General features: G+C 43.8%; 1 protein-coding gene across 1 annotated transcript in view; it reads left to right on the top strand.

Moving 5' to 3' along the window:
* The window catches only part of grik4 (glutamate receptor, ionotropic, kainate 4), a 140,350-nt gene that overhangs the window by 65,393 nt on the left and 49,856 nt on the right, over positions 1–25,101 (top strand). The window contains exons 6-8 of the mRNA XM_056611733.1: positions 1,156–1,209; positions 18,957–19,118; positions 24,107–24,259. Of these exons, the coding sequence (XP_056467708.1) occupies positions 1,156–1,209; positions 18,957–19,118; positions 24,107–24,259 (369 nt within the window). The remainder of the gene's footprint in view (positions 1–1,155; positions 1,210–18,956; positions 19,119–24,106; positions 24,260–25,101) is intronic.

Raw genomic sequence — 25,101 nt, 5'->3', positions numbered from 1 at the left:
CCAATTAACTCTGACCTCAGGTCAGTAACAGAAGGACATTGGTAGGAGCTGTGGAGGGACAGGGTATGGAGGGTTTGGCCAGGGCAGAGTAGAGGCAGCCCAGAAAATAGGCTGATGATAATCATCAAGAAGAAAGTTGGTTTTTCGCTGTCAGTTATGGGGTTGGCATCATTTTGTACTCTGTGTGGGAGGTTGGCTGTTGTCAGCCAGTGATGGAAACAGTTGAAGTTATGTCCTTCATTTAATATAAAGTCAAACATTTATCTTTTTTTGGTCCTGCTGTGTGGCTGTGCTTAATCAGTTATGTGAGCTGGTGCACAGAGGTGAGCCAACTCTGTAAGCTAGAAAGGTTCAGTACATGAGTTGAAGTGTTTGATTTAAAAGTGTTTTGGTCCGTTTTGTTTATCCTTTTGTAATTAATCCTTAAAACCACCTTATTTGTATTTTGGGGAAAATCATCAAAAATAAGTTGCAATTACCAACATGACAGCAGCTGTACTGCACAAGATTAGCTGTAAGAACAATGAGCAGACTTCAAATAACAACTCATAATTTGCCATACTTATAATTACATTTTAAGAATATATAATGAGGTTAATAACCCATCTTATATTTATAGGCTTGATGTATTAAGTACATTAAGGGGGTTGGATATAGAATGTAGCACATTATTTCAATATAGCACAATACTGATTTTTTCCTGTCTCAGGTTTTCACTAAATTTAATGAAATGGAACTATGAAAAGTTCACCCTGCCCTTCGCCACTGCTCCTCCGAGTGACTTTGATTTAATCAAATTGTATGGCTGAGTATGTGGCGGAATACTAATACAGTAGCAGAATTAATTGCTTCATTGAGAGTCACACTCCTCTTCCGATAAGAACGGGTATGCTCTTATCAAAATGTGGATTTGATCTCACTGCTGCTCTATAAAAGTTAACGTTACACTGGACCACTGACCTCTCTTCCCTCTTTCTCTCTTTTTCTTCTCCTCTTTGCTAACCACCCTTTTGTTTTTCCAATTCACTGCTCCCATTCTCTCTCTCTCTCTCTCTCTCTCTCTCTCTCTCTCTCTCTCTCTCTCTCTCTCTCTCTCTCTCTCTCTCTCTCTGTCTCGCTGTGTCTCTCTCTGTCTCGCTGTGTCTCTCTCTCCAGGCCTCGGAGCTGGGTATGATGTCGGTCTACTACACCTACATCTTCACGTCTCTGGTAAGGAACCGTCAACCAAAGAACCTCTCAAAGTGCCTTTGTACCAATCTTACTGATGTCTCGGGACAAATGAGCTCCGGCAAAACCTGGTGCTATTACGAGTAATAAAAGAAACTCGACTTGATTTTGATCGAGTCCATTTCTTAAGGGAATACGGTTCCCTTCACATGCTGGGCCTCACATTACCATTGCTCGCTGCGTTCTAATGGAAATGTATGAAGGTGAAAATACTTCTGATTTTATGGACCCATGAAGATCATGTGTAATTTACGAGCCTCTTGGGGGAAGTCTCCACCGTGTTCACACAGGCCTCATGCCTCATGTCTCTTCAATACTCTTCCTTTGACAAGCACTGGGTTCCTTTTTAGCATGACATTTGCAATTTCTCTCTCTCTCTCTCTCTCTCTCTCTCTCTCTCTCTCTCTCTCTCTCTCTCTCTCTCTCTCTCTCTCTCCATCTCTCTCTCTCTCTCTCTCTCTCTCTCTTCTCTCTCTTCTCTCTCTTCTCTCTCCATCTCTCTCTCTCTCTCTCTCTCTCTCTCTCTCTCTCTCTCTCTCTCTCTCGCTCTCTCTCTCTCTCTCTCCATCTCTCTCTCTCTCTCTCTCTCTCTCTCTCTCTCTCTCTCTCTCTCTCTCTCTCTCTCTCTCTCTCTCTCTCTCTCTCTCTCTCCCTCACTCTCTTTCGCTCTCTCCCGCTAAGGCTGTCTCCCTGTCCCTCTCCCTGCGTCTATCAACCCCCTCCCCCCCACTTTGCCCCCTAATGAGCCTTCTGATTGCGTTCCTTATATTTGATACGCTGGCATTACTAGGTTTGGCCCCCAGGGCCAGCCACGGCACAGGGACCCCGCCATTGATGGATGACCATCCCCTTAAGCACTTCCAGCCCACCCCACACACACGCCACACCATCCTCCAACCAGCAGTACCTAGTACAAAAAGGTGTCCATCGCTCAGTCATGGCGTCGGTCAGAGCCCGGGCTGGCGTCATTAAAGGGATCCGGGGTGCGGCCCCTGACACGGGGTTCACAGCCGTGGGCAAGGGGAAGTGTTGTTGTCCCGTTAGCTGCATGCCCTCGCGGGAAATCTGTCTCTATTTGCACACAGTGGAATGGCTTTGATGTGTGCACATCTCAAACCACACACACACACACACATGGGCATGCATGTGTGCATAAAGGATTGGACTGTTGGTCCATAGATTGCGCGGGTACAGTTCAGCTTATTATACGCCCAGCCAAGGGCTTCCAGTGAGAACCAGTCTCAGGCAGTGTGATGATGGTTTCATTAAATGTTTTATTAATGTTCAAGGCATCCTATTACAAGGGCAACTTCGGATGATATTTTGTCCACGTTTATTCCAAATAAACGTCATTTTTATTTTTTTTGCCTCCAACAAAATAAATCTGATTTTTCTTTGCCTCAAGGTCATTAAGGCCACTCACTCGTGAAATTATTCTGCTATAGAACCAAAAGCGAGCTAGAAGGTTATGAGCCCACTTATCTTCTAAATGCTTGTTTTTGTCGTGTCCTGTGTGTATGGTAGTTGATTCTGTGTGTGTGCGTTAAGTGTCCTCCTCTACCTTGGTATTGGGATCCTTTGTTCTTAGCATTATCGCCATATATATGTATTTTCTTTGCGAACACTCTTGACTTTTGCCCCATTATTGGTTTACAGCTACTTTAAAGCTATATATCAAAACACCACCAGTGTCTATGTTAACTTGGTATCATGAAATGGATGTTCCAGACCCACAGGAACACACTTCTTTTTGTTCAAATGTCCTTCAGCCAAACACAGAGTCAATTTGCCCAAGTGGCTTAATGAGTTGTTAGGGGACAAGTAGTTAGCTGTAATTAATTTCCAGTGTGACTGGTGGTATTTACACAGACTGCTCAGTCAAATAAAGCAACCTGACCTTGCAGAAAACTTTGTTGTCAGTTGGTAGCATATTAGTCTACAAGGTTTCAGTGTTAATAATATTGACATTTGCGTAATGTTAAAAACCTCCGTAACCCAGGGATTATCACAGATGCTAATGATTCATCTAGCTAACTCTGGCCTGTGTTAAATAAACTTGATACCACAGTCATGACAATCAAAACAAAGATGTAGTCACAAATTAATCCACCACTCCCAAAGAGTGTAGTATTACTTGCGCAGAGAGAGAGAGCGAGAGAGAGACAGAATGCTCAATTATGCTGAACACATCCTCTTCTAAGCTTACTTATGCAATCCATCCATCCAGTAAAAAAACAGCTCATCGCTTTCCACACCCCAGCCACATATCTATTCTCTATTACCTTAAGTTCTACCCGGTGTCACTTATATCTCTTTTCTGATCTCCATCATTTATTCTCTCTCTCTCTCTCTCTCTCTCTCTCTCTCTCTCTCTCTCTCTCTCTCTCTCTCTCTCTCTCTCTCTCTCTCTCTCTCTCTCTCTCTCTGTCCTCACCATTTTCTACCCCTTCTCTCACTACTCCACTGACACTTCCATCCATCTCCTAAAGTGGCACTTCTGAATAATGATGTGTCGGACCGTTCCCCTAACTAATCTGTTTACCCTGAATCATCTCATGATGGCAGTCCTCCTTTCTCCTCACTGCAGACAACTGCACTGCTTCTCTTGGGGTTGGGGGGGGGGGGGGGGGGGATCCTAGTGTGGAAAACCTGGTTGTGGCCACTGTTAATGTACTTTGGGTTTTGTAGCTGGCAATTAGGCAATTGCGTTCCTTATTGTTTTCTGGTGTCATTTACAATTGGGTGTTTCTTGAATTGGTTAATGAAAATATGAAAATATGAATGTTTATTCATTCATATTTGCTGCTTGACATTGAAATGTATGCATGACATTCACATATATAGATATATTTATGATTGTGTGTGCACGTTTTAGCATGCATGGCGACATAGATAGTTTGTGCGTACGTGCGTGCCTGCGTGTGTGTCCGTGAGTGTGCGTTTAAATGCCATTCCTGTGTGTGCGGTGTGTGTGTGTGCCTGTGTTGGTTTGTGTGTGTGTGTGCCTGCTCATGTTTCCCTATGTTCATCTATGACTGTGGCTGACCGTCAATGGAGCCTCTTCCAGCCTCTGGGGAATAGAGATAAACCCGGTGATCCCTTTATGAACAACAAAGAGCAGGTCACATAAATACTGCGACAGCCCTGTCAGACTCTCTTAACGCCTGTCTCAGATATACCTTTTGCTCCTTTCCGTGGGGATTCCTCCTGCACACGTCCCAAGCTCCAGTCCTTCGACATTCTAAAGCAATGAATTTTCATGAAACAAGCATTCCCTGTGGTAAGTGATACTGATCAGGTTTAACACTTGGATTGCCCTATTTCTTTGGGGTTGCTAATGCTACGAGCGATATCTTTTATTTTACTGGCCCCTTCATTACATCCTCTTAAATCCAGCCATTTTCATCCTGGACCTAATTAGTGTTTTCAATGGGAACCCAGTCCACAGTGTTTAAAGTGTGGGTGAAATACGCAAGAAGAGACCCACAGGATAAATCTGTGTTTTTTATGTTTTCCTACATCTTTATTCTGAAAGGCTTGGTTCTTAGTTATAAGGGCTTCAAGTACTTAAACACATGCATGACTTCAGATCCCCAAAACTGATGATTCACGGCTTGAGTTCGAAGTTCCTTACGCCAAATAATGGGCAATGAATACAACGGCCACACACGTGGCTCTGGTTTCCATAGGCACGCCTTCACATCTTCCCCTCTCTGTGTGATTTGTGGCCTGTGATCCAATCGTCGCCGAATAAATCACATTGGCGGCGCCACGTTCCCTCATATGTCGCCGCCATGGCCTGATGTCATCTGAAGGACAGGCAAGCGTTTGGTTGGTAGGATTCTTGCTTGGCAGGCCGTCAGGGTTTACATGAAGGCACCCAATGCTCCTTGGCACCAAGAAACGAGACACGTCACATCCATGGAAGCGTCCGAGCATGTCCTTACATTCACACACAAACACACGCGCGTGCGCGCAAAAACAGTAACACACACACACACCTAAACATGGACACAACCACCATCGTGTCTACACCATCGTCCAAGCATGCCCTTACGCACACACGCACTCACAAACCACACCCACACACCACTGACATGCTTGACACATGATTTGTGTCAACAAAGCGAAGCCCTTCACTCCTCCCTCCGCCCCTCCACCTCCCCTGTTTATTTTGTTCCTCATGTTTCACATGCCCCTGATCCTTTTTGTCACTGCACTCGTTGTCATGCATCTCTTCTCTTGCCTTGAGAGTTGCCAACACATTCCTACACATTCAAGCCTTCACACACACACGCACGCATGCACACACGCACGCACACACGCACATGCATCCACAAACATACTGTACTGCATGGATAAATATGGAGCAAACTAATGTATAACATTTACATTATTTCTAATGGAAAGGTATTAAGGTAGGTATATTATATATATAACGAAAGGTATTTTATCTATAAAGCTTTATTGCAGACCAAGGTCCATACAACACATCATACAGTATAAATAGTATGAAAAAGGACACACAAAAATACATAAAAATTGCATATCAGCCCATAGGATATACAGGCTATTGCACCAATGCCGTCTTAACCTAGAACTGAATCTATAGCAGCTTTTCAGAGGGCTGACTAGGGCTTCAATTATGTGGTTCTCTGACTCCAGGCGACACATACAACTAAACATCAGTGTTCTTAAGACTACCTCACAGGTTGCCACGCTATTGTACACAAACAATTGACTGGCACTATGCCACCTAGGGACACGAAGCAGCAATCTCATTGAATCATTGTATGCTACCTTGAGCCTCTGCATACTATTTTTCTTATAGTTAGACCACAATTGAGCAGTATATAACGGTGTGATGTAGGTTCTAAAGAGGGAGCACTTCACAGAGTCAGAGCACATAGGAAACTTCCTTAGAAGCATGTTAGCTTGAGAATCAATTTTACAGCGCTGCCGGTAGAGGTCTTTGTCCAGTCATCGGATATGACATGATCTGGCTATATAATTAATCTTCACACACAGCAAGAGGACTATCATTATGTGGCTTTTCTTAGCATTATACTTTATGACATCACGGCCATACTGTGAGCACACCTTCAGCATCTGCTGCAGCACACATTATATGGACATCGTCTGCATACATAAGACGATTAACAATAGTGTTGCCCACAAGACAGCCCCTTTTTGATCTATACATTGAATAAAATTGGAGACAAAATTCCTCCTTGCTGCACTCCGTTACTAGTGCAGAATGGAGCAGATACAACATTGTCCAATTTAACCTGTACGATTGATGGGCATACCAAAACACAAAAATTCTCACAAAGAAATTAGGGGACCCTCTATCCAGCAATTTGACAAACAATTGTTCATGATTAATTCTATCAAATGCATTTGGCACATCAATAAAACATAGGAATACAGATGAATTCAGGCTTGTGTACCTGAACACAATCTCTTTAAAGTGTAACTCCGGCGAGAATTGAACCAAGGGGCTTTGTTTTGGCATGTATACTCATCGAATAAGCCCTCCAGATACTTTTTTCATTGTAAATCGAGTATGGAGTTTGCCCGGCGCGGGCGCAATGTTTGGCTTCCATGTTATTAGTTAGGGGCACCGCGAACGCTTCTAAATCAGCACTTTTTAACCACTAATACTGCTCAAAATAGCACCTAACCTCTGCAGTAGCATGATTAGGGTCCCTACACATAAAACGAAGCATCAACAACTTAGTTAGCGTACCGGAAGTTTATTAAAAAAGACTATTTTCAGGTCTGTTCCTTACCGGTAGGTCCATGTTTCCAGAAAGTCCACAAAAGTCGATCACCTGCTACCGTAAATAATATAATAGAGACGCAAACAAATTTAAAACAGTCAAGTATCAAGAGGGGAGATCGTCAAGTAAAATTTGTTGCCGAAGACCCTGGGTTCAATTTTCGCCGGCATTAAACTTTAAGAGCATAGATACAACGGTCATTTCCATGCTTTCTTTTGAACCCCAACTGATTGTCAGTAGTAAGGGCATACATTTCTAGCTTTGCTTAACAGTATTCTCCCCAGTACTTTAGACAAGATACTGGCTATTGCAATAGGTCGATAATTGTCAATACTGTTGAGCATATATTACATATAGCACCTTCAGTAGAATAATTTGTTGAAAGTATTGCTGCTGCTTATCTTATTGCCTGCCCTGCCTCCTTTCTGATCTGTTCAGTAATACAGGCAGCAGGCGCTTCGCACCAACTTCCTTCCTGGCTAGGACTCGACCACTAACACTATCCTGAGCCCTGCTGTGTTTGCCAGATTGGATTTGGTTCTTATTTTCTCTTTAACAAATTCACAAAGTCACAACCAGTAATGACAGTTTGCACAAAGCATTAACAGCCTTGTTAATAAAAAAAAGAGCTCATGTAAACAACAAGCTTGTTCACACAAACACATGGGCGCACACACAGACTGACACACGGCACACAAAGAAACACTTTCCAACTTGCCAATTTGGATTTATAATCAGTGAAGCTGATTGGACCGTTTTACAAAAGGGTGCTGGGTTTTAGTCCTGCAGCATGGCGGCTGTTTTCTCTGTGCTGGTTAATCCCCATTGTTCCCCAGATACTGCTGTGCCCATGGGCACTTGATGTGGGCCTGCTGGGGTCCCGGGTTGGCTGGGTTCCTCCATGCCCCCTGCCTCTGATTACTCTATCCCCCTCGTTGTTAGTTATTAAAATACAGCAGGTTGGTCCTGATGGAAATCACATTTCAATGAACATGGATTCCCCATCCGCCATGTTTTTCCATATTATGTCCTTTAAACATTAACTCTTTTCCACTCCTCATACTTTTAATTTCCCTAAGTTGTTATCCTTCTCTCTTGGTTGTCCTTCATTAGTTCTGATGTCAATCTCTATTGACTCCCCTCTATCTCTCTTGGTATTGAAAGGGTTAAGGTCTGTGTTTCATATCTGCAAACACTCAAATAAATAGATTTAGTGTGGCAATAAAAATGCCCAAAATCATTGCTTTAAATCAACCCTGCTCTCTGCATTACTGCTGTGATACACAACATTCATCAGTCCAAAAAATGCTCGTAAGGCAAACTGCTTTAGAGGGCACCCACTGTGAAAATGATTAGGATTTAATTAATTCCCCTCTACGGCTTATGTAAAGTGCATATTTTCCTGTTTAGACACAGCATATGAGGCTCAATCAACTGAGTAATAGAAAAGGTAATAGCATGTGTGGAAAGGGACAATAGAAGTAGCATCCAGGCAGAATATAAACGATGTCATTATCATGTCGAAATGTTCACGTCGACCGATGGGTATTTAAGCCAGAGATGTTTGATGGTCTCGCGTAAAAACTGCAAAAAGCTGAAATCGTTCATTCTGGGGTCGTGTTGTATGACCTGCATGTAGATTTGTATGTACCTGTATCACGTAATACGAGTCGAACATATACGACTACGAGATATAATTTATAATGTTGTAAATTGAGGGGTTCCCTTTGAACAAGCTCTGAATAAAGTCGGCTGATCCCGATCATATCTCGGCAGATGGTTTGTGCAGAAGTGTCTTAATACCCTTCATATTCCCTAATTACACCAATCACGGGCGACCCAATTACGTTGGACGCGTTGACATTTTGTGACTCATGCATACACTCACCAGGAAGGCACCTCGTAAAAAGACTGCCGCAGAGACCCCTGGGCGCCGTGTGAATGTTGTAGCTGTTTTGAGCTGCGTATGAGACGGTTTTCCCAGAAAGGCTCTGTTTTAAGACTGCCAGCGAGGGTGTGGGATGACTCCCAGCTCGCGTTATCAAAAAGTACAAATATCATTCCAATGGCGTGCTTTAAGAAGTCTGAAATATACCTGCTGTCACGCCATGAATTACCCTTCACATTTTGCAGCGAAATACCGAATAGTCCTTTTGCTAGTCCATGACTCTCACCCAATATTCACATATAGATCAAGACCATTCCCAAAGTGTGACTTTATATGTAGGTTTCTATCTCGGGTAATGGATGTTATGCATTACTGCTTGTCTGACATATTGCCGGCACTTGCTCTCTGAGACCCATGTCTGGATGAGTCAGTGTTGACAATTGTATTACCAGCCTTTATCTACCAAACCCAGGGTGTTAGGCCGGGATTTATAGGGCCTGTCAGTGAACTTCAAATTGCCTGCTGACTTCTTTTGGCTTATGATATTTTTCTCACTGTGTTATGCTGTTCCTCATTTCAGCGTCTGCGCTTGTTTGCTACCGTCTTTACCGTTTCGCCATCGACCTTTGACCTCACTTCCCTGCGACGCCGCCTCCGATGCTCTTCCTGTAATTCCCCCCTTCTGTTCGCTGATTTCCTCCCTGATATGGGCTTTCCTTTAATGCTTCCCTCAAGGGTTATTTTCTCTCAAACTTTCCTCCACCTCCATTGTTGCCTTAATCTGTTGATTCGTAACCTGTCATGAATGAAATACAACTTCCCACACGCAAACAAAAAATGCATTATTTGCAATTTGATGGAGTTAGAAAATGACAATATTTGTGCACTTATCCTGCCTTTTACTGATTGGATGTGTGTAGCAGCACCACTCTCCCTGCATCCCAACAGTGTTGTCCACTTCCATGGAGGTTGGTGCTACGCAGTGTTGGGTATCGTTACTTTTGAAAGTAATCAGTTAGGTTACTTTGTTACTATCAATTAAAAGTAATCCGTTACGTTACTACGTTACCTATAAATAAAAGAAACGCGTTAGAGTACTCGTGCGTTACCAACAATTAAAATGCGTTTGGGGTGCGTGCGTGTCCGCCTAGCGCAACAACAACACACATCCTCCTTTAGATGCACCAACAGTGCTGACTGTTTATGAATCAATCATGAACCTATAGCATAAGGACAGGAAAGACAGTCATCATATTGCACGTTTTATTTAACAGGCATTCATCCTTTGATCATTTGAACAGCTTCCATGAATAACATACTCCGGTAACAGGCAGTTATTTTAACAGAATGTAGCTTACCGTATTGGCTGCGCACAAAAGAACAGTGCGTCACACATAGCTTATCCACTTTACAAGTGCAGGCGCCTAACAAAGTGCTTAACAGGTAGGCACGCAACCTTTTAGAATTGGAAATTTAACTCAATTTAACCGTATGCGTTGCACAAAAGAACAGTGCATGGCACTAAAAAAACATTGAAGAACTGAAAATGTTCGTGTGACCCTATAGCCCTACATTCATAACAATCACGTAGGCTACCTTTAGCCTATTTATCACCAAAGTAATGGTTGAAACGTAGGAGAAGAAGGTGCTCAAAACGACCACTATGTTCTTCTTGTCCTTTTCGCTCTGTAACTCAAAATAATGAGCGTACCTCCAGGAATCTAAGGCTATCTTCTCGTCCATCTTGCCGCGGTGACACACGTAGCTTACACACACAGGTGCGCGCGCACACACACACAGAGAGCGAGAGAGAGAGATGCAAGGAGCAGGGCAGCAGCATCTGACTAAATGCAGAAAACCCGGGACTTTACTTTCCTTATCAAGGGAAAATCTTAAAGTAACGGAAGTAACGAGTGGTTATTTTGGAAATTAACGAGTTACTGATTACTGAATTCGCAAAACTAACGCGTTAGGTTACTCGTTACTGAAAAAAACGAATAAGAGTACTCTAACGCGTTAGTTCTAACGCGTTACCCCCAACACTGGTGCTACGATATACTATTCACTATTAATTAGCTTCTTAAAGGGGACATATTATGAAAACAAAACCTTTCCTTGGGATTTGGGGTGTTGTTTTGGGTCTCTGGTGCTCCCACACGCATACAAACTTTGAAAAAAGTCTGTACATGATTTTTTGAGTGAGATATGCATTTCTGAAAGTACCCCGCCTACAGTTACCAAGCGAGTGAGTCAGTTTAGGAGCCCCCTCCTACGTAGGAAGGGGGCACACTTGAATATTACCTCCCACTTCCCCGCTCCCCTCCAATCAGAGCATAGCTACGATTTTGTGGACCAGTGGACGGGCAGCTCCGGCGGGGGGAACCCGGCGGCAGCCCGGCCGCTCAGCTCCAGGAGTACAATCCCTTTTTTTCCTAAAAGCTATTTCCAGCAAACAGCTTCAAAGACATGTTTTCTGGAACTCAAATACTATGTTTACTTGTTGGGAAAATACCATAATATGTCTCCTTTAATTGGTAATTAACTCGATGATTGTGACGGTTAAAGAAATCTTTAAATCAAATACTGCGGGGTGAATTTTCTAACCATTAAGGCAATTAAGTTTCTCTTTGATGGATAACTCCTGCTTGCTTGTCATTAATCTATCCACGTGTGAGTGTGCTTGCATAGCTCCTGCATGCTATTTTGGTATGTTGGCTCCTATGCATTTTCATTTTCAGAACATATTCACTGCATATTCAGGTGCTGTGGGGAAGCTATTGTTGAAGTTACGATTAAATAGCACAGTCCAGCCTACGCTTCTTAAAATGGATTTAAACATGGATAAAGCAATCTAATTGATTGACATTATCAAGATTGACCCTAATTCCATCTCTTCCAGGTTAAGGTGGATATGATTGGCGGTCAATTGCTGATTCCAATCTGGAGAAATGATAGGAGGTGGTCATGGCTGACCTATTTTGTGAACACATTTCTGTTATTAAGTCAGATATATTTCTACCTTAAGTCCTACACGTTTTCACAATATACATAAAGGTATTTATTATTCACGATAAATTTCACACATAAGCCTATTCCACAACAATCTCTTATAAATCTATTATATACTACTATTGCAGAGTCTCACTAAAGCATCGGTGTCAAGCACTTTTAATGAACTCCGAAACCGCAAGGGGTTATTTAATAAGGTGGTAATTAATCAGTGTACTGTGTGTAAGGCATCACATGTTTGATTAAACGGCAGGTCTGAAAGAAAGAGCAGCAGCAGTGGCAGAAGAGTGGAGAACCGTTGTTCTCGTTTCCTTCTGCAGAGCAACAGTGTTTGTTTCCCCTTCGCACACAGGTTATTATTCAAAAGTAATCACTTGACACCTCCATGTCAAATAAAACAAGCGGCGATCGAACTCCTCTATCCACGTGGATTAAAACACATTACTGGACCATTCATTCACTCCACTGAAAACATTGATTTCTATTTAAATACCTCTGCTGATTACCCTGCCCTACTTTAACATAGATTAATTACCACCTTTGTTAAAACGAAATTCCAAGGCCGTCTTTCTGTTTGCTTTGATCTTCTCTACCTCTACATATGTTGGCCTAGAGATTGAAGAAGCGTAGGAGCATTGGAATGTTGTTTATTATGTATGAGTGCTATTCGGGTATGACCTGTCGCTAAGCTCCGCCCTTAGAACGCAGATGAGCCAATGACATTTCACCCTCAACTATACTCGGACATCAGCTCGGACAACTCTATTGAGAACAACAGGGAGGAGGCATGATGTAACAATTTAATGGGGGATTTATGTTTGTGTAAAAAAAAATGTATGTGCTTTGGGTACATGTAACATAGACAATCGGTATCCCGAGAGGCTGCAGAATGGGGTCGATTTCATCCCTTTTCCCAAGCCACAACGGGACAAGAAAAAGTGTGTAATGTTGATCTGTGTGGCAGGCCAGAAAACCAACTGAATTTAAGTTTGTCACTTTCTGTATGTATTTTTTTAGTTTGAATATACTCCTCCCTAGCTTAATGTAAGTCATTTTGCTAGTTCATTTTCCGCGAAAAACATCTCCAAAACCTGCTTTGATATACTGCCAGCTGACATTTTCCCCTTATATTTTTGTTATCTAGTCTGATTTGTTTGTCAGAGTTCGTCATGGTAACGACAGGGCGCGTGACTTAGCGACAGGTCAATGGTTTTACCGTTACTCATGAAATTATGGGGAGGCATTTTGTGTTCAAAACAGTCACAGTAATTCTAGCGTGAGACATCAACGTTTTCTAGGTTACGATATATTTAAGTTGAGTTTGGATTCCACAGTACTACAGCCCCCCATCACTGGATCCCCCAAATTCTCATGATGCATTCGGATGTGCAAGGCCCTATAGCGGTGCATTAGAGTAGGTCTGGTCTCGGAGCAGCCAAAGAGGTTTACTTGGTTTTGATGAGAAACACTCCCGAGATCGATAGGAACCACTCAGGGGCTTCAGCATGATGAGCGCTGTGTTTGGATGGACCTGCATCTCCATTATCTGCAGCCTCTCTTTCTGTCCTGTCGCCGTTATCTCAGCCATCGCTCCAGCCTCTCTGAAAGAGCCGTGACAAGCGAGGAACAAATCACAATGTTCCTGCGAGAACGAGCAGCTGTGAAACGTTTTCCTGTGTCTGAAAAACAGAGCATTGCATCTGGGCCGTTTGGAAAATGTCTATCCCTTTTTCAGTGATTACTCTGATTAAATGTATGCTTGCATCTTCTTCCAACAGTATAGATTGTGGCTCGGATGCGTTTGTATGCTTTACGGGAAGAAACAGCCGGTTTGAGATTCCGAGCATATGCTGGTGTCTGCAATATTGATGCCATTCATGGTCCCATTCCATGAGGCCAGAGGATTATTCTGGGCATAAGGTCTGTTCTGCACAAATAAGCTGTTATTAATGCAGGTCAGACATAATTCTTCGAGTTATAGATTCCAAATCACTCGCTCCACCCGCAGCAGCAGCAGCAGCGAGGACGGCGTATTGTTGTGATTTATGTGTCCATTAAAGCGGCTGAAACAAAGTATCATGTTTCAAGCTTCACGCGTTCAGTCGTTGCAGGATTTAGCCCCCCAAGCTAAACTCCTCCTCGGTCAACGCTGCAAACAGAGCAGGACCTACTGGGTGGTTGAGAATGACATAAAAGTGGCAGGGTGTGAACATGAAACAACTTATTTCACAGAGCCCCTCTTCGCTCCTTAACTGAAATTGTACGGGGGAGAGTGTGTGGCCGCGTTGGGTGCAAGAATGTGAAGTGTAAAAGAATGTGAGGAGGCTTAGAGAATTTAGGAATGGACTTTAGCCACTGCAGCCTCATGTATTCAATTAGTCTTTGCTGGCGAGAAATCAAAGCTTTTTATCATTTATTACATTTTTTGTTATTGCAAACTGTTATTGCAAAAAATACTTGTTCTTTCTGCGTCATATCCACTGCTCTCTAGACTGTGGTGATAAGGAGGTAGGGGACTTAGGTGTGCAGTTTAAATGAACATGGTCATTGATATGAGCATGAAATAAATTATAGGAAAATAACACTGTATGAACACACCCAGTTATTAGAGAATAAGCATTGTGCCGCAAGAATTGGATTTCATTACAAATTGAGAGCCGCCTTAGACATGAACGTGTGTCCCTGCCCCCCTATTGTATAAATGGAAGGATGTGATTAATTCACACTTTATCTTCATGGAAATCAATATGCAATTTACAGAAATGTTACTCAATCATATGCTACTGGAGACCGGTCTATTGCATCGCCATGCAGCCTTGGCAGATAGCAGAGGATGATTTCTCTCCTCCAGAGTGGCCCTTGATGACTATCTCCACAGAATGCTGAGAGTTTCATTCTCTCATTCTGGAACTCATTCTCCTCGTGCAGAGGAGAAACGAATGGAGTTAAGTTCAGCAGGAGGTGGGTGACCATTGTGTTCGCCTGAGGGTTTTCTTTGGTAATTGAGTTTGTGTCCCCGTTACTGGCCCGGGATAATTAAATATTTCAGCATATGGAATCTGCTAATGGCTTCAGTAATGCTACAAGGATACATGGCAATACTCTCCAATAGTATTTTATGGACAAACCTGGAAAAAGTCTGGCATGTGTGGTTGATTATGTCTAACCCAGAAACTTTTGTAAACAGGAAACAGGACCAGTGGATTATGGATTGGTTAATGTCTATGTGTTAATGTTTGTGCATGGACATGCATGCATGTGTGTGTCGATAAATCTGCTTACGCCGATGACGTCTTTCATTTTATTTCATAGACTTGGCTGTACTGTGTGCGTGAGTGTACACTGCATACACATTTATGATTATTTGATGTGCTTGTTTGTATGTAGAGGCTGTATAGACTCTGTGTGTTTGAGGGTGTGTTTGAGGGTGTGTGTGTGTGTGTGTGTGTGTGTGTGTGTGTGTGTGTGTGTGTGTGTGTGTGTGTGTGTGTGTGTGTGTGTGTGTGTGTGTGTGTGTGTGTGTGTGTGTGTGTGTGTGTGTGTGACGGGACTCAAGAGATCTCATTACTTCACCCTCAAACAGAATACCTCGAAACAAACATACACAAGTCTGGCTGTCGAATCGTCAAACAGAGTGTGTGTGTGTGTGTGTGTGTGTGTGTGTGTGTGTGTGTGTGTGTGTGTGTGTGTGTGTGTGTGTGTGTGTGTGTGTGTGTGTGTGTGTGTGTGTGTGTGTGTGTGTGTGTGTGTGTGTGTGTGTGTGTGTGTGCACTCGTGAGATAGTGTCTATGTCCACACGCCCACAGGTGTGTCGTGTGTGTGCGAGAGAGAGTGAAAGAGAAAGAGAGAGAGAGAGAGAGAGAGAGAGAGAGAGAGAGAGAGAGAGAGAGAGACACACCAGGGATCTTGGAGGTTCCCTGGAGAGGGAGGGACGGAGAGAGAGACCAGGGTTCTGGGGGTGAAGCAGATGAGACAGGTGGGTGTAGGCGGTGGGTGCAGGCGGTGGGTGTAGGCGGTGGGTGGGGCTGGGTGAATCACCCGCGGATGCTGGTCAAGGTCTCGGCTGCTGAGTGATCCGCGGCTGACAGCCAGTATCAGTAAAGCACAGGGACGGCTCCTCAGCAGTCTGCCTGCCCACCCCCACCCTCACCTCCTCCCCTCCCCTCCCCTCCCTCCCACCTCCCCCCACCTCATCCCCTGTCATCTCCGCTCCACAGACCGCCTTCATCCCCCGTCCTCATCCTCATTCCACCGAGTCCCACGCCCGACCCCCCCTAAGCCTTCAGCTTTGTCAGCCAACCTTTTGCCTTCTTCATTCCTCAATCGATACTCGCAGACCCCTCTCTATCAATTCTTATCAATCCCCCTCTTCCTCCCACTTCTCCATGCCATTTAGCTTTTAGCTCATGCTCTCTCTGTCTCTGTCTCTCACTCTCTTTCTCTCCATCTTTCTCTCTCTCTTTCTTACTCTCTCTATCTCTCCCACTTTGGTTCCTCTCCTGCCCATCATTTGTGTGTGTGTGTCTGTGTGTGTGTGGGTGTGGGTGTGGGTGTGTGTGTGGGTGTGGGTGTGGAGGTTGATGCATGTGTGTCAGAAAGACAGAGAGAGAAAGTGAGTAGGAGAGATTGAGAGAAAGTGGAATTTGAGGAACGTGAGAGAGAGTGGAGGCTAGATGGAAAGAAATATATTATAGATATATATATATATTTATATATCTATATATATATTTATATAGAGAGAGAGAGAGAGAGAGAGAGAGAGAGAGAGAGAGAGAGAGAGAGAGAGAGAGAGAGAGAGAGAGAGAGAGAGAGAGAGATCACTAAATGAGATGAATATGAAAAAATTGTATCTTACCAGACATAGCCTCAGGATATTTTGTTGACCTTGGTTTACAGTATGGTGCTTTGTTGAAATAATCAAATGTTCTGCAGTGTGTGTGTGTGTGTGTGTTTGTGTGTGTGTGTGTGTGTGTGTGTGTGTGTGTGTGTGTGTGTGTGTGTGTGTGTGTGTGTGTGTGTGTGTGTGTGTGTGTGTGTGTGTGTGTGTGTGTGTGTGCGTGCGTGCGTGCGTGCGTGTGTGTGTGTAGATGTACTTGTGCGCGCTCACACGCCCGCATGGCTTCACACGACGGGACCCTTGAGGGGCATTTTTAATGATGGGCTTGTTTGCACCGGCTCTGACTCTAATGATGTATTAAAGTACACTTAGCTACTAATTACAAGGCCACTCCCCACTGGCTTATCGGAGCCTGTGAGGACTGCGTGGAGATAGGAGTGCGCCCTGGAATTGTCAACACAGCCCACGTATGAATCAATAGTGTCACGACCCTGACTTTCATTACCAGTCACAGGTGAAAAACAGCAAAAGAGTCATCTTTGATTTTCTCAAAGCCGCTCACACGGCCTATAAGCATGTCGAGACGCCGCCAGGCTGCTGCGGTAATTGCGCACGTCGAGCGGCCCGCTCCGGCCAGTGTCTTTACTACCAGTGTGGATATTTGTATTTCTTATGCTGGCCAAATCGTATACGTTGTGATGCCGCGTCAGGTCAGATGAGAGGTGTACTTTGGATTTACTTTATTATGTGAGGCGGGAAATTAGGTCGTCACAGCGGAGAGTACAGGAGAACCAAAGGAATAATTTAAGATGAATAGATATAAAAAGTTGTAAAAAGTTTTTCAAGTGCAAGGGAACCAAGTTTTGGATTTAATTCGAACAGCAGGCGGTGTGTAAAAAAATATTTTTGGGGGCTTGTATTTCTAGGGTAAAAGAGCAGGGGGCATATCTCCATAGTAACGACCCATGTAAACTTTTTTTTTTAAAGCTTGTACAATTGTGTGTGTCATTATAATGAGCAATGTTGTGTATATAAATCGTTCCGCTCTGCTCCGGACTCAAACCGGATTCTTTTCATGACGTCGCAAAGACAAGGCCCTTTTCCGTCAAGTCAAATATAAGAAAATAGGAGTTAACTCCCCATTTTAAAACGCTTTTTTTGTGCAACACATCTTGTCTTCATATCAAATCCTACATATTAATAATTTATTTAACATTTTTACAATTTATTTATTATAATTTATTATCTAATCCATAAGATATCAAATATGATATGCTTCTCAATCTTTCCAAGAACTTTCCAAGAAGTTTTCTCTTAAGTAAAACGTCCAACTGCCAAAACACACTTTGCATTTGGCGCCTGTTTTCTCCCTCACACACACACACACACACACACACACACACACACACACACACACACACACACACACACACACACACACACACACACACACACACACCCTTACCCCCTCTCAGCCGTCACCGGCATCATCTGCAGCCCTGACATGGCTCCTCGTTCCACCCTCACCCCGCCATCGGAGTCCCCTGGCTGGGTTGAGTGACGGGAACACAGGCTACCGATGGTTAGGCCCTTCAGGCTCTGGCTGTCCCTGTCGCTGGGCTGTCTGACACCGCCACAGCCTGGGAGGGGTCGGGGTGGGGGCATCGGTTGGGGGTCCTGACACCGCTTCTTACCTTCAGCGGACAATGAGGACAGTTGTTTTGATTCTCAGTGACAAATGCAATATTTTAAAATGGTTTCACGATTAAAATATTTTTTACGCAGGAAAGGGAAGTATTTTATTTTTCTAAATTTTGGCTTCAGGAATGGATGTGACATTTGTTCACTCTCACTCTCGCTCTTGCCTTCATTGGTCACTGGCATTGCTTTCCCTGATGCTGAGCACTAGGTCCGTTTTTTTATGTGTGAGATGTGTTGTGGTGCATATCCAAACTGTATATATTGGACATCTTGATGTTTTTTCCCCAGATGTTGACATTGATTAACCCCAGTAGAAGTTCATGAAAAGAAAATGCGACAGATGGAGTTGGATTTCAACATTTCTATCAACAAGTAGCAACTTTCTACCATGATGTCAATGGGATTTATTCAAGTCGTGCACCTGTGTAAAATATGTGAATGCCGGAAAAAAAAAATATTTTTCTCTCTCCCTTCCCCCCTCCCACCCTCTCTCTCGCCATTGGCCCTGCAGGAGTTCCCTCTGCTGCGATTGGATGACGTGGCGGACCAGAGGGTCAACATAGTTGGATTTTCGGTCTTTAACAGAACCCACCCCTTCTTCCAGGACTTCCTGCTCAGCCTCAACAGATCTTGGCAAGAGAACTGTGACCACGCTCCATTCGCTGGCACACCGGTCAGTACACACACACACAAACACACACACACACACATACACATACACACACACACACACACATCTCACACACACATACACATCGCACGCACACACACACACACACACACACACACACACACACACACACACACACACACACACACACACACACACACACACACACACACACACACACACACACACACACACACAAATCGCACATACACACACACACACACACACACACACATGCAAAGCACACTCACACAAATTACCTTACGTTGAGCCCATTAGGTCCAAACAAAGGTTTCCCGGGAATAGCTTTTGCAGAAAGGTATATTATTAGGCTACTCTAGCTTGTCTAAGAAACAAACCCTTCTGGAAATACACAGAGATGACATTTAGGGAGTTGACATCTATTATTTAGCATTTATTACTGAAAGAGAGTTGTCTGAAAGACAGCTCATTAGTACAGTTTGGCTAAATTGTTGGTTTTTGTATTCATACAATAAACTAAATGTGAAGATAAGCAGCTACCATACCCTTGGCTTCATGTACACTATGTATTTGGAGGTGTATATACTTAGGGTAAATTGTTGGTTTTGTATTCATAAAATACAATAAATTCGGAATTCAGCCGCTAATACACTCTACATATATCTTGTTAGAGGGTATGACTGGTGCGATTAATTTTCACCTAATGCCCACTGAAGGGACTTGAATATTGGCTTCACATATACACTATATATATGGAGGTGTATTCAAGTCTATATGGGCAGTCCCAGATATAGCTGTTGTCTGTTATCACATTTTAATAATTGAATGTGTTTTTTTCTCTATGTGGGTCGTAGTTGGTTTTCAGGTAGACTCAGGAGAAACAACCTTATTCATAAGTAGGGTTCGGCTCAGTGTCTTCACATAATGAAAGTGTTTCAATGGCGATACATTGAGATTCTCTTCTACATCACTGCACAGAATATTCCCAGGTCGCCGTATATACGTACAGACCTGCACCGGCATACTCGTATCCAGGACTCAATTCACGGCCTGCTCTCTTATTATTTATATGCATGTCTCAATCTTTTCAGATATGCCATAGATTACACCCTAAGGCTTGGTTGTCTTGAACCCCCGAATGAATGCCTTGGGAGCTGTCTGAGCTCATTTCTAGACAAACAAACACGCTGTGGTGGTTGGCTGGTGCAGAAGACAATAAGAGAATGACAATGGCCACTCAAGTCATGCACTGAAATAGCGATCATTTCCATATAGGTCAATCTCAGTGATCTTTGTTTTGTTTTTTTCAAACGTTGACAGACGTTGACAGAAATAAACAAAAGCCATGCAGACATATGACAGACATGCTCTTTGGCAGTTGACAGTCTCCCGTCACCCTGCTATTCGTGAGTGTTGGATGTGTGCATGACCTTGACACACATGTCATGTGACTTGTCCAAACAGCAGCCAGGTCCTTCATCACAGAGTGCCTGGGATGCAATGGCCGACAGAGGAGCGTTATAGTCGCTGTGATTCATCAACACATGAATTATTAATGCCCCATTAGTTTCACATGTTCGTACACATGTTCTCCAAAAAATCAATGAAAGTGACAGCGAAATCTGTCAGTGTTTGCGTTGTTCCACCGTTGCATGTCACTGTCTAGAAGCAAGGCTCATGGGGTAGGAACGGAGTCCAGCCTTGTGCTGCAGAGTTTTTTTTATATTACCGTGGTTGGAATAATTATGGTTGGCTAATGTTTGCCAGTTTTATTTTGAGTGGTGCTGCATTTGTTAGACATTTCCCATGTTCATTAGCAGCTTTTCCTCATCGTATTGGTGGCAGCCACATGTGTTAAACCGAGAGAGGAAGGGAGCCAATGTAGTGGACATGCAATTTAATCCCAAACTCTACTCACATGGAAATATGGTAACATTACTTTTAATAAAAATAGAATTACTAACTCTTTAAATGTATTCTCTAAATGTTCACCTGACTCTTTATTCTCAAAAGTACGGAAACAATTGACCTCTCAAACAAGGGACGAGTACAAAATGAAATTGACCTACTGAGTACGTCCCTAATGACCACTCTTTTAGAGTTGAGAGGGTTAAACACCCCGATATGGATCCGCAAATACTGAAGTATTTGGAATGTCGAGCCATCATCAGAGCTAGGTCCCGGGAGGTTTCCCCGTTCTCTCTGCATTCAATACCCTTTATATGGTGACTGCAAGTCCTAATGGACTGATATATAATGGACTGATGATGTTCAATCAGCTGGGTGTTGGTTCATGGTATGAGCTTCCCTCTGTGAATACTGGTTTCTGACCTTTAATATATATGCAGTGGTTTCATTATATAATTATTGTATTATTGTATTTTCATCGACACAACATAAGCAAAAGGCTACAACAACCACTTGTTGTACCTGGAACACCATAAGGTGTTCCAGGTACAACCTTTTTGTAGTATATCATTCAACCCCATTTTTTGTTTCGAAGTGCATCCATCAAACATGCATGGCAAGAGCCCATTAACACTTACATTTACATTTAGGGCATTTAGCAGACGCTTTTATCCAAAGCGACTTACAATAAGTACATTTGTCATAAGAAGTGCAACAATATATCGCTGTCGTTACAGTAAGGATGTTCATAGAACCAAGGGCAAGTACCACAATCGCTAGGCTAACCAATTCCCTGTGTTACAGCAATGATAGCAGCTAATGCAGTTGCTAAACAGTTAAGTACTATAATACAATACAACACAATACAATACAATGGTGGCCAGAAGGGGGAGGGTGGCTATGCAGAGTCGAGGTGGACTCCAAACAGGTGAGTCTTGAGTCTTTTTCGGAAGTTAGTGAGCGACTCTGCGGTCCTGAGAACGGCAGGGAGCTCGTTCCACCACTGAGGTCCCAAAACCGAGAGAAGTTGTGACTTTGCTGATCGACCTTTGCTAGCTCTTAGCGATGGCGGTACCAGACGTCCAGCTGAGGTAGTTGAGCGGAGGGATCGAGCTGGTGTGTGTGGCTTTACCAATGCTTTGAGGTAGGCAGATGTAGTCCCATCGACTGCCTTGTATGCCAGTACCATCGGCTTAAATTGGTGGGGGGTTACTACAGGGAGCCAGTGGAGGTCCCGGAAGAGGGGGGTCACATCGGAGAACTTCGGTAGGTTGAACACGAGGCGCGCTGCCGCATTCTGGATGCGCTGCAAGGGTTTAATCGCAGAGGCAGGAAGTCCAGCCTCTGCGATTATCTAAACAGCCCTGTCCATTATCTAAACAGGTTGTTAACCAGTCTTCCTGCTGCATGGACGGATTTCTACCATGGTAATCAGCGTTTATCACAAGCATGGATGATGCATATAGGCCTAGTCTAAATCAGTGCGTCAAGTCTCCCTGGAGCGTTACAGAATCTCAGCCCTGTGTTATCGAGTCGCCCGTTATGCATTAGTGGAGCTGGTGGAAAAAAAGATATATATTCCAATTAACATCCCATCAGGATTTTCTTCTTCAATTTGTCTATTCTCAACCGGTTTCATCACATAGTGGGAAAGAAACGTAAGCGTGCGGCCGTTGCATGTGTGAGTGCGTTTGTTGCCCTTGGTTGTCTTCCTATCAAAGCAAGATGTGCTGATTTGTCTCCATCCTTAATTGCCTTCATTGAATATGTGCATTCTAATTATGCCCCCAAGAATTTTTTTTTTTTTTTATTTGTATGATATCAATTGCTCTTTTAAGCAACCTGTTGTTTGATGTTGCGTCCCATAGCTTACATCAATGACCCATCATGTCTTATTAGCAGTGACATGTATAATCACTTATCTCTAATTAATCACAAGCAGTCTTAAAAGGAAAAACTCAATGCCTGCAGGCATATGTAATGCTCAAAGTGGAGGAGACTGACTGAGTAGCGATATAAAGAATGAATCCCCGTGCTTGAGTAAGTGGACTAACACGATTTACACTTTGAGATGAAAGTGATTCACCTTATCATGATTTCGAAAATGTCACCCTAAACGTAACTGCAAGTGCAAAATTCAATAAAACATTCAGTGTATTTTGACTGTGTGGCTTTTCAACTGTTCGATTCACACAAGTGTCTATTTTCGATTGAGTGGCCACATTGTAGTTTTTCTCTGCAAAATATGTTGACTCTGTTCTGCCATCAGTCTGAGGCCGCCATGGATACCAAGCAAACACCTCTCTGGCTCTCCAGCTTCATTGCACAGCTGCACTCTCCTCTGGCCTTGGCCCACGCCTGGCATCATGCATTTTAATTGTATTTGCATAGTGAGCTGCAATGTGTGTGTGTGTGTGTGTGTGTGTGTGTGTGTGTGTGTGTGTGTGTGTGTGTGTGTGTGTGTGTGTGTGTGTGTGTGTGTGTGTGTGTGTGTGTGTGTGTGTGTGTGTGTGTGTGTGTGTACAGGGGTAGAGCAGGGGAATGACTGTCTCTCCTGCTGTTTTTTGGCACTGGCTGAGGGAGCCAGGCGGTAATTGGAATGGTCAGGGTTTGCCAACTCTACAGGGGGGGAGGGGGAGAGAGAGAGAGAGAGAGAGAGAGAGAGAGAGAGAGAGAGAGAGAGAGAGAGAGAGAGAGAGAGAGAGAGAGAGAGAGAGAGAGAGAGAGAGAGAGAGAGAGAGAGAGAGAGAGACAGGGAGAGAGACAGAGTGAGAGAGAGAGATTTTTTCTCAGTGCTGTCAGCAGATAAGAGTCTCGCTAATGATCTAATGGAATAATCTCAGGGCCACTCCAGGGATGGGTTAACCCCTCGGTGACCGCTGACAGGCTAGGCCCTAGTGTGTGTGTGTGTGTGTGTGTGTGTGTGTGTGTGTGTGTGTGTGTGTGTGTGTGTGCGTGCCCGGGGTATGGATGCAGGGTTACAAAGGACACAGATAGCAGAGCTACAGAAGGTGCAAGCGTCCAAAATGCACACGCTCATCTTCCCTCCACCGAAACTCTTCCTTTTCAACCTCCTCCACCTCCTCCTCCTCCTGCTGCAGCTCTCCTCTGCGTTGCTGTTTGACGCGGTGCATGTGGTGGTGGCTGCGGTACAGGAGCTGAACCGCAGCCAGAACGTGGGCGCCACAATGCTGTCCTGCAAGACCTCCAAGATCTGGGAGCACGGCACCAGCCTGATGAACTACCTGCGGATGGTAAGACCGCTGCCCCCGCTGGACGGGAGAGGAGCAGGCGCCTCTCCTCTCAGGCCCTGTTTACACGAGGACGCTTGCGGGTAAAAACGACAAAATATTTATCGGAAGTGCCATTCGTTTGGACGGTGACAGCGTTTTTGGGGCTTAAAAACACAAAAATCTGAAATCACCCTCCAGAGTGGAAAACTTGAATACGCTCCGCCGTAGGGTTTCCGTCTACACTGCCAAGAGGCAAAATTCTGCTCAGATCTGCTCACGTTGCGAACGCGTTTACGTCACATAGATACATGCCCCAGTACAGGGAAATAAACAAACATGTTGGATTATTTCCATGAGTCGGACCGTCAAGCTGCTCTGGCAGCTCTAATAAATTTACAGGAATCTTTCCACGTAATGTACAGGACATGCACAGATAGTATTACTGAACAGAGAAGGATCTGTAATTATGTTTTGGTTTTCGCGGTTCAGATAAGAGAAGAAGGAAGATTCTACGCATGCGCTCAGACATGGCGTTGTTGTGTGATAGTGTATCACAGCACCACCTAGCCGCCTGACATGCATACCCAATCGAATTCCATACACTTTTGCGTCACCGTATGCACGCAGATTTCCTCCCAAAAACGCTTGTCTAAACACGGAACAAAATTGAAGACGCAACGCCACTTTTGCGTCTTCTGTTCAGACCTTCATCATGTTAACGTAGCCTCACTGTTCGGCCATTTTCTGTTTATTCCCATGCGTTGAACTGCTTTTCTTTTAGTGTCCACATTGTCCAAGAATTGTCCTAATAATGCTCTGTTTTTTTTGTCGCCCAAAAGAAAAGAAGAATGACTTGTCAAATT

This window comes from Gadus chalcogrammus, chromosome 16 (genome assembly GCF_026213295.1).
Source record: "Gadus chalcogrammus isolate NIFS_2021 chromosome 16, NIFS_Gcha_1.0, whole genome shotgun sequence".
NCBI lineage: Eukaryota > Metazoa > Chordata > Actinopteri > Gadiformes > Gadidae > Gadus > Gadus chalcogrammus.
This window is presented reverse-complemented; position numbering and strand designations above follow the sequence as displayed.